Source organism: Pinus tabuliformis, chromosome 3_2 (assembly GCF_031772625.1).
Source record: "Pinus tabuliformis cultivar Carrire ecotype Pingquan chromosome 3_2, CPIR1, whole genome shotgun sequence".
NCBI classification, from domain to species: Eukaryota; Viridiplantae; Streptophyta; class Pinopsida; order Pinales; family Pinaceae; genus Pinus; species Pinus tabuliformis.
Window position 1 is genome coordinate 804,026,077 of NC_142302.1, and position 11,030 is coordinate 804,037,106.

The following is an 11,030-nucleotide window of genomic DNA, read 5'->3' on the forward strand; positions in this document are numbered from 1 at the left end:
TAGCACAAATATTTTTTTGTTCCTCAAAAATCAACGGGAAACCAGCATTCCGAAATATGCGTGGGCAGAGGGTTGGCACTTCCAAAGATTTGAAAGCCATAGATCGACAAGTTAGTTAATGTCAAAATTTGATGCTATAATTTTTTTATAAAAGAAATGTTATAAGTAGGACGATAAAAATTGAACATCACAATCAGTAACCTGCCCGCCCGTTAGATTAGGCAGCGGCTAACCAACTTGCTATAGGGCATTAAATGTACTATCATAGTTCTTTCACCTAGAGAGGAGGCAGTCTGACTAACAGACTCAAACATGCTGTACGTATTGTTAATCAGCACACGATGGAATAGCGATGGAATAGTTATTAACAATTTAATATATCTATGCAGTTTTTGCGTTTCAATCCATGCATTGTTAATTTGCTCAACTCATGGCAGAAGTTCCGAAATTTTTCACTTATGCTATTTCAGCGGCTGTGATGATTACAGTAGCTATAGCAACCGACAATCCCGAGTATAAACAAGACGATATGATAAGGTGCAACCCAAGTTATGCTGAGGCTAATGGTACAGCGTTTTGGCAAAATCTGGATAGTGTTTTAGAGTCGCTCGCCTCAAATGTTTCCTCGGATGGCTACGATATTTCATTTCAAAACAATGTCGCTGGTGTTGCAGTTTGTCGGAACTATTTAACAACAGACGAGTGCTCAGACTGCGTAAAGGAAGCGGGTAGACGAATAAAAGCATTGTGTCTCAAATACTTGGGTGGTTGGATTCATCTAGATGGTTGTTTCCTCGGCTATGAGAATGACAAATATAAAAGTTTGCAAGCTGAGGTTGTCAGCGCTATTTATTTGTGTTTCTCCACAAATGACAGCGATCCACAGGAATTCTCTCAGAGAGCCACTGCACTATCAAGGCAACTCATAGAAAACGCTTCTGTAAATAACGGTTATGCGACTGGCTCCATTGATGGTTCCTTATATGGTCTCGCTCAGTGTTGGCCCCCCTTTTATAACAAATATTGCCAACAATGTTTGCTGCAAGCTCAGACTCAGTTACTCACATGTCCTCCAATGCTTGAAGGTCGAGGTCTCGGGACAAGGTGTTTTATGCGCTACTCAACGTATTCGTTTTTCTCCGACATACTAGCTTCTAGTGAGAGTTTTCTATTTCGCTACAACTATTTTCTCTTTAATTACCATTCTTTGGATTTGCTGTTTAATCATCGTATAGCATCCTATAGCATCGTATAGACTGTTTAACCTTCGTTTACTTGTTCATGTTTGTTGCTGGTTTAGTCTCATTTAACTGTTTTGGAGGTTTTTACACTGTTCATAAGAATTTTGTTGAAGTTACAAAGTTGATTTGTAACTTTTGCACAAGAGTCAAGAGGCCCATTGTGTTTGAAGTTACAAAGTTGATTTGTGAATTTTGCACAAGAGTATCTCGAAGGTTTTTCAAGACCCTGAATCTATTTATTTATGTAATTAAAAACCTACTTTAATGAACAGAAATCACAAAAAAATTATTTGAGCTGATTTTTAATCTTATAAAAACCCCAGAATTATTAACTTAGAATAGTTTAGAATAGTTACACAATAGCGTTTAAAATTTTCTTTTAAGCGTAGCATCTACGAATCGCGTACGCGTTCTATGGCATTTGATTATTTTGTTTCCATTTAATCACAGATTCAACCAAATCATCATCGAAAATAGTGCCTATATTGTTAGGAAGTATTGTAGGAACAAGCCTTATAGCAGTGGTGTGTTTGGTTTCCCATCGACGTATTAGACATCGAAAGGGCTATGCTCGAAAAGGTGATTATATATCATTGCAATATAGCTATACTTCCATGCTGCTTTCGGCTCAGTTCTTTTGACATAGCTGTATTTATGATGAGAAACTTATTGTAATGATTGTCTGCTCAGATGAAAATTTCGGTCCCAGAGGAAATTTTGGGCAAGTTTTTTTCGATTACAAGCTTCTGAGAGATTCGACTGGGAACTTTGATAGGACCAACATGCTTGGCAAAGGAGGCTTCGGTGAAGTTTATAAGTATAATATCAATCGTGGATTTCACAAGTTTGCCCAACTATATGCGTTGTTTACTGATAACTGTAACGAGCTTGCAGAACAGGGAACAATTCCAGGTGGGAGGGATATTGCTGTGAAAAAACTGAATGGAAGGCATGAGAATACTCAAGCTGAGGAGGACTTTCTAACAGAAGTAAAGCTCCTCATAAACGTCCGTCACCGCAATCTTGTTCGTTTACTCGGATGTTGCGCGCAAGGGCAGGAACGTTTGCTGGTTTACGAATTCATGTCAAATAACAGTCTTCACAACCATTTGTTTGGTAGTTTGTTCTCATCAGAACTATTTTTTCGCCTTTCAAAATGTTTTTCAAAATCACGTGTACTGGTTCATATGACTTGTATTCGATACTTTCGCCATTTTATTGTTTTCAAAATTATGTGAAATGCTTCAATTACATGTATTAAGGGTTTCAAGTATTTTGCTGGCAATACACAGGAGAGATAAGAAGTCCTCTTGTTAAATTGTAATTTTGAACAGCGCGGTGGTTTTCTGGAGAACCGTGGTTTCCCCGCACCACCCTTGGCGTTTGGCGGTTTCCGTAGCGGAGGCTCCGAACACCATCACTCTCCGCCACGCGTCCCCGTCCCCAGTACGAACACCAAAACCACTTTCCCCGGATGGTAAAGGTCGTTTGGTTTGCTGGAGGTTGGTGTGCGAACCACGTTGGATCAGCCAAGTGATTTGATCGCGTGATCTCTGCCGTTGACTTTCCGAAGTTGCCCTCCGCCCACGTCAAATCAAGTTTCTGCGTGGAGTAAAAGAATTATACGTTGACCGCCGTAGTGGAATCATTGTGGTCTTTAATGTTAGTCGTATTTTTTTTTGTGGAGGCTTTAATATTTGTTATGGGGAAGTGTTTAATAGAGTTATGGGCATATGTCCCATATGTCATACGTTTATTTTTATATTTTTTTTGTATACACATTGTCATACGTTAAAAACAAATATGTCTACGTGTTGTACTTTAGTTGTGCAGTTCCTTTTGTAATTTTGGAGTGGTGTGGCTACGCACGAGAGTGCGATTATCTTTTTGTATATGCACAGCAGTGCTGTAGTGTTTGTCTGCCAATGAAAAACACAGGAATGTTTTTTGAAGTTGTTTATGTAATATCCACAGCAGTGGAAAATCTGTGACTGCAACAGAGTTTTTTTGTGAATCCCTCTTTGCACAAAGGATGGAATTTGTATCAGTCTTTCAGTTTTAAATTAATAGAAATGTGTTGTGACTGTGTAATAGACTGTGTCCTGTTGGGTATTTTTTTTAAATGGAGAAATACCAAAACCAGATAAAATAACCACCACAGAGACAATGCTCTGTTTCCTCTGTCCAGGATCTTTTGCAGAGAACCTCTTTTAAAAAAAATTAACCCAGAACGACCTTTACCGTCCGGGGAAAGTGGTTTTGGTGTTCGTACTGGGGACGCGTGGCAGAGAGTGATGGTGTTCGGAGCCTCCGCTACGGAAACCGCCAAACGCCAAGGGTGGTGCGGGGAAACCACGATTCTCCAGAAAACCACCGCGCTGTTCAAAATTACAATTTAACACTCCCCTTTAATTTTAACAGCCGCGCGTTCGGTCATTCCCAAACACTTTCTCAAAAATTCGAAACTCTTCTGAACCAGTGGCTTTGTCAAGATGTCTGCAACCTGTTCTTGAGTCCTGCAATGCTCTAGGACGATTTCGCCGTTGTTCACCAATTCTCTGATGTAGTGAAACCTTGTATCAATGTGTTTTGTTCTCTTATGAAACACTGAATTCTTTGACAAAGCAATAGTTGAGCTATTGTCACAAAAGACCACTGTTGCTTTTGCCTGCTCTTGGCCTAAGCTTCTCAACATCCTTCTCATCCAAACTGCCTGACATGCTGCTGCTGTCGCTGCCACATATTCTGCCTCTGCTGTAGACAATGCTACTATGGACTGCTTCTTAGAAGCCCATGAAATGGCTCCTGAACCCATATTAAAAACATAACCGGAAGTGCTCTTTCGATCATCTACACTTCCAGCCCAATCGTTATCTGTGTACCCAACCAAATCTGAATGTTCTGAGGCATGATATAGAATTCCAAACATTTTGGTACCTTTGACATACCTCAAAATTCTCTTTGCTGCCTGCCAATGTGCCTCCTTTGGCCTCTCCATAAATATGGAAATCAAACTAACAGCATACAGTAAATCAGGCCTAGTTGTTGTTAAATACATAAGGCTGCCCACAATGCTTTTGTACAGGCTAGGATCAAAATCCTTGCTGTTGTCCTCTCTGTTGAGTTTTAATCCCATCACTGTGGGAGTGATTGCTGCCTTGCATTCTTGCATGTTAAATCTGCCCAAAACTTGATTTACATATCTTACTTGAGATATAAAAATTCCTTTTTTGATCTACTTCTATGCCTAAGAAGTATCTCAATAAACCCACGTCAGTCATTTCAAATTCATCCTTCATGACTGATTTAAAACTCTCAATAAGATAAATATCATTTCCAGTGAAAATAACATCATCAACATACAAGACAACAATTAAAATTTTACCATCTTTTTCTTTGATGTAGACTGTGGGTTCTCCTTCACATTTGTCAAATTCATTATCCAAAAGATATGAATCTATTCGGCTGTACCATGCTCTTGGTGCTTGCTTCAACCCATAAAGAGCTTTCTTCAATTTGCACACTTTGTGCTCTTCTCCTTTCTTCTCATATCCGAGAGGCTGTTCCACATAAACCTCTTCCTTTAACACTCCATTTAGGAACGCTGATTTCACATCCATTTGGTAGACTTTCCATTTGTTTTGTGCTGCTATGGACAGCACTGCTCTCACGGTTTCCATTCTTGCAACCGGGGCGAAAGTCTCCTCATAATCTCTCCCATACTGCTGCTTGTAGCCTTTGACAACCAGCCTTACTTTATGCCTTTCAATCTTGCCTTCAGCATTGCTCTTGGTCTTATAGACCCATTTCACACCAATGACCTCTTTGCCTTTTGGTAACTCAACCAAATCCCATGTTTTGTTTCTCTCTATGGCATTCATCTCCTCATCCATAGCTTCTATCCATTTCCTATCTTTAATTGCATCTTCGAAATGAATAGGATCATCAACATGACAATACAAGGCAAATAAGGAATTCATTCCTTCATCATAAATATCACTTAGATTTCTAAACTTCTTACCTCGTTCACTTGGTGTGCAAGTGCTTGAAGATGCACTTGAATTTCCTCCTTGTGGTGTGCTTGGAGAAGCACTCTCATTGATCCTCAATGGTGTCCCTTGCTGTCCTTGTGTTGGCGCTGCTGTTTGGGGATGCATTTCAGCCACCTCCTCTTCATCTTCATCATGAGACAAACAGCTCTTGACATTCACTGTTTTCTCTATGCTTCCATCCCAAGCTTCTTCCTCAATGAATTGAACATCCCTCCTTACAAAGAACTTCTTGGTAGATGGAATGTACAGCCTGTAGGCTTTGGATTCATCACTGTATCCAATGAAGATGCATTTCTCCCCTTTGCTGTCCAACTTCCTCCTTAGTTGATCTGGTATGTGTGCATAGGCCACACACCCAAAAACTCTCATGTGGGTGACTCCTTGCTTTCTCCCACTCCATGCCTCTTCTGGCACTTTGTTCATGACTGCCTTTAAAGGACACCTGTTCAAAATATAAACTGCACAATGTACAGCTTCAGCCCAATACTCATTCGGCAAATGCTTTGCCTTCAACATGCTCCTTGCCATATCCATGATGGTCCTGTTCTTCCTTTCAGCAACTCCATTTTGCTGTGGGGTGTACCGAGTTGTGAACTGTTTATGTATTCCATTTTCTCTACAAAACTTTAGGAATTCATTTGAGATATACTCACCTCCTCTATCAGTTCTCAATACTTTTATGTGCAGCCCGCTTTGGTTCTCCACAAATGCCTTGAAGTTTTGGAATCTCTCAAACACTTCACTTTTGTTTTTAAGGAAATATATCCAAGTCTTTCTTGTAAAATCATCAATGAATGTCAAGAAATATAGGCTGCCAGCTAATGATGGAGCTTGCATTGGTCCACACAAATCTGAGTGGATAATCTCTAAGGGTGTCTTTGCCCTTATGCTTTTCCCTGATGGAAAACTTTCTCTATGTTGTTTTCCCAAAATGCAACCTTCACAAAGGCTGTTCGGCTTCTCTATCAATGGTAATCCCTTTACCATTCCTTTTCTGCTCAATAAGTTTAGACCTCCAAAATTTAGATGCCCAAATCTCAAGTGCCATAACCAGTTCTCATCCTTTGGCACGCTTTGGAAGGCCTCTTGGGTGACTGCTGCAATTTCACCTTTGTTTTTCATGTCTGCCCTGATCCGGAGAGGGAACATCCTGTTCCTTGTCATCTTCACTTCAGCAATGCATCTTTTGCTGGGTGGTATATCCATGATGGTGCACACATCATTTACAAAGTAAACATTGTAACCCTTTTAGACAAGCTGTCCAATACTCAAGAGATTACATCTCATTCCGGGGACATAGTATACATCTGCTATGGTTTTCCTTTCTCCTTGCTTTGAAAATATTTTTACTTCTCCTTTTCCCATAACAGACACTTTACTATCAGTTCCTAGTGTGACCTCTGATTTCAAATTCTGATTTAAGGCTGAAAAGAGGGCTATATTCCCTGTCATATGGTTGCTGCAACCTAAGTCTAAAAACCATATGTCCTCACTATGTGTTTCAGCCATGTTACAAGCTAACATGACATTTTCTTGACTGTTGTTTTCTCTTGTAACATTTGCATTTTGTCTGTTGTTTATATCATGTTGTTTCTTTCTACAATCACTTGCATAATGTCCATACTTTTTGCAATAATAGCATTGAACATTAGATTTATCATACCTTTGTCCTTGAGCCTGATACTGATCTCTTTGTTGGCTGCTGCCTTGACCTTGGTTCTGATTTGGATTGCTGCCTTTTCCTTGTGCATTTGTTGGGCTGTTCCTTCCACCTCTGTTCTGGCTTCTGCCTCTTCCTCTTCTGTTTCCTCTTCCTTGACCTCTTCCTCTTCCAAAGGACATCTGGGTCTTGAAAGCTTGCTCAAGAGATCAGTTTTCATTCCTACTCAACCTCTGCTCATGTGTTATCAGTGATGCATGTAGCTCATCAACTGAATAATTTGAGAGATCCTTTGTCTCTTCAATGGTGGTGACTATGGCATCAAACCTTGAGGGTAAGACCCTCAATATTTTCTCCACTATCCTTCTATCTTCAATGGTTTCTCCATGAGTTCTCATTTGTGTGATTACACCAATCACATGAGTGAAGAATGATTCAATGTTGTCTGACTCCTTCATGTTCAAGTTCTCAAAATCCTTTCTCAGCAATTGTAGTTTTGCTGTCTTCACTCACTCCATGCCTTGATAGGCTGTCTTGAGGGTTTTCCATGCTTCATTTGATGTTTTAGCTGCTGCTATCCTTGGAAATATACTCTGGTCTACTGCTAGATGCAACAATAAAATGGCCTTTGCATCCTTCTTCCTATTGCTCTTCAGGAGATCTCTCTCTCCCTGAGTTAATGCATTGAACTCAGTTTCATCTGCTGGTTCTTCAAAACCAGATTCAACTATTTCCCATAAATCTTGAGAGGCAAATAAAGCTTTCATGGTTATTGACCAGTAGTCATAGTTCTTCCCATTAAACTGTGGGAGCTGGGTGTTGAACATACCCATGCTTGTGCTAGCCATTCCTTGACTGTGTATTTTTTAAAACAACTAACTGTCTTCTGCAATAACAAAAGAAATGCTTTTGAAGAATACCTGAATCCTTCGCTGTCTGAGTCTTCTGTCTGCCTGAGAAGTTTTGCTGCAGCAACAACCTTCTCCCTTCAGCTTCTTTAACTTCTTTAAAGAGCCTAAGCCTGATTTAATGTATGCTGTTAGTTTGATTTCCAGATTTATGGAGAGGCCAAAGGAGGCACATTGGCAGACAGCAAAGAGAATTTTGAGGTATGTCAAAGGTACCAAAATGTTTGGAATTCTATATCATGCCTCAGAACATTCAGATTTGGTTGGGTACACAGATAGCGATTGGGCTGGAAGTGTAGATGATCGGAAGAGCACTTCCGGTTATGTTTTTAATATGGGTTCAGGAGCCATTTCATGGGCTTCTAAGAAGCAGTCCATAGTAGCATTGTCTACAGCAGAGGCAGAATATGTGGCAGCGACAGCAGCAGCATGTCAGGCAGTTTGGATGAGAAGGATGTTGAGAAGCTTAGGCCAAGAGCAGGCAAAAGCAGCAGTGGTCTTTCGTGACAATAGCTCAACTATTGCTTTGTCAAAGAATTCAGTGTTTCATAAGAGAACGAAACACATTGATACAAGGTTTCACTACATCAGAGAATTGGTGAACAACGACGAAATCGTCCTAGAGCATTGCAGGACTCAAGAACAGGTTGCAGACATCTTGACAAAGCCACTGGTTCAGAAGAGTTTCGAATTTTTGAGAAAGTGTTTGGGAATGACCGAACGCGCGGCTGTTAAAATTAAAGGGGAGTGTTAAATTGTAATTTTGAACAACGCGGTGGTTTTCTGGAGAACCGTGGTTTCCCCGCACCACCCTTGGCGTTTGGCGGTTTCCGTAGCGGAGGTTCCGAACACCATCACTCTCCGCCACGCGTCCCCAGTACGAACACCAAAACCACTTTCCCCGGACGGTAAAGGTCGTTTGGTTTGCTGGAGGTTGGTGTGCGAACCACGTTGGATCAGCCAAGTGATTTGATCGCGTGATCTCTGCCGTTGACTTTCCAAAGTTGCCCTCCGCCCACGTCAAATCAAGTTTCTGCGTGGAGTAAAAGAATTATACGTTGACCGCCGTAGTGGAATCATTGTGGTCTTTAATGTTTGTCGTATTTTTTTTGGTGGAGGCTTTAATATTTGTTATGGGGAAGTGTTTAATAGAGTTATGGGCATATGTCCCATATGTCATACGTTTATTTTTATATTTTTTTTGTATACACATTGTCATACGTTAAAAACAAATATGTCTACGTGTTGTAGTTTAGTTGTGCAGTTCCTTTTGTAATTTTGGAGTGGTGTGGCTACAACGAGAGTGTGATTATCTTTTTGTATATGCACAGCAGTGCTGTAGTGTTTGTCTGCCAATGAAAAACACAGGAATGTTTTTTGAAGTTGTTTATGTAATATCCACAGCAGTGGAAAATCTGTGACTGCAACAGAGTTTATTTTGTGAATCCCTCTTTGCACAGAGGATGGAATTTGTATCAGTCTTTCAGTTTTAAATTAATAGAAATGTGTTGTGACTGTGTAATGGACTGTGTTCTGAGTTAATTTTTTTTAAAAGAGGTTCTCTGCAAAAGATCCTGGACAGAGGAAACAGAGCATTGTCTCTGTGGTGGTTATTTTATCTGGTTTTGGTATTTCTCCATTTAAAAAAAATACCCAACACCTCTGAGCTGGGCAAACCGTTTAAACATTATAGTGGGCGTAGCTCGAGGCCTTGCATATCTACATGAAGACTCCAACGTTCGCATTATACACAGAGATATCAAGTGTGGAAATATACTTTTAGATGAAAGATTTCATCCTAAAATAGCAGATTTTGGATTGGCTAGATTCTTCCCAGAAGACCAAACCCATGTCTCTACTAGAGTCGGAGGAACAATGTAAGTTGTGTCATTCGTTTAATAAGTTGTGTGTGATCCTGGTACGAATTTATGGGCTTTGCTAATATTTTATGAGACAGAGGATACACTGCGCCGGAGTATGCCGTCCATGGTCAATTGATGGAAAAGGCAGACGTTTATAGTTATGGGATCGTGGTTCTTGAGATTGTGAGTGGGAGAAAGTGCATAGATCCAACACTGCCAGCCCCTATGAGCCTTCTTCTACAATGGGTGCGTCTCCGTTCTAAAATTACGTATAGCTTTTGTTTGAAGTTATAGCAAAAAGTTCATTGATAAGCATAGAATAGAAAGTAAAGTTGATGATGATGCAGGCCTGGAATCAATATAAGCACGATCGAGTTTTGGATATAGTTGATCCAACGTTAGAGGGGCGGTACCCAAAAGAGCAGGTTTTGAGTGTGATCACGGTTGCACTTCTTTGCACTCAAGGTTCTTGGGGGCTGCGACCGGCCATGTCACAGGTTGGGTTGATGTTAACCAACAATTCAGAGATCCCTGCTCCGCCTACACAACCAGCTTTCATAGATGCTGCTGCCGCCAGTTCTGAGAATTCCAACACCGCTGCCAAACCTAGAGGATCAGCTGCTGCTCCATCTCAGGGATCTCATGGACCCATCAGCGTTTCTTTAGTTCCTAGGTAGTAGTCCAACCAACCCGAAAAATATCCCTTAAAAGCCCAGCATTAAATTGTAGTGAATTATATTGTATATTTGATCAGAGCGTGTACAACTTTTTTAACATTTATGACATTGTTATATGATGAATAAACTTCTTATTATATAGTAACCTATTTTCAAAATATGGTTAATTTTAAAATTTTATATATATATTAGGGTTAGGCAGTAGTTTGTATTAACTGGTCTCTCTTTTACTTAGATTTAAAGAAATCGTTTTGGTACTTAAACTAAAAGGATAATACTTACATTTAAAGCAATCATTTTTTCAGTTAAAGTAAAAAGATAATTAATCAAAATGCATTGCAAGTAGTTATATGGCATGTAGTGAATTATATTGTATAGAGTAAGTAAGGCCATTTGCATAACTCTATAATATAAACGATCATAGCCCGTACAACTTTTTAAACATGTATGATATTGTTATATGATGAATAAACTTTTTATTACATAGTAATCTATTTTCGAAATATGGTTAATTTTTAAATTTTATATCTATTAGGGTCACCGAGTGGTTTGTAGTTTGTATTAACTGGTCTCTCTTTTACTTACATATAAAGAAATAGTTTTGGTACTTAAACTAAAAGGATAATAGTT

General features: G+C 39.7%; 1 protein-coding gene across 1 annotated transcript; it reads left to right on the forward strand.

The window, feature by feature from the left end:
• Window positions 1-430: 430 nt before the first annotated feature.
• On the forward strand, window positions 431-10,400 carry LOC149183034 (cysteine-rich receptor-like protein kinase 2). The gene is made up of 7 exons (XM_089414789.1): window positions 431-998; window positions 1,692-1,820; window positions 1,932-2,416; window positions 2,576-2,718; window positions 9,529-9,738; window positions 9,819-9,969; window positions 10,071-10,400. The coding sequence occupies exons 1-7, from the start codon at window positions 431-433 to the stop codon at window positions 10,398-10,400; spliced, it is 2,016 nt and encodes a 671-aa protein (XP_089270915.1).
• Window positions 10,401-11,030: the final 630 nt, after the last annotated feature.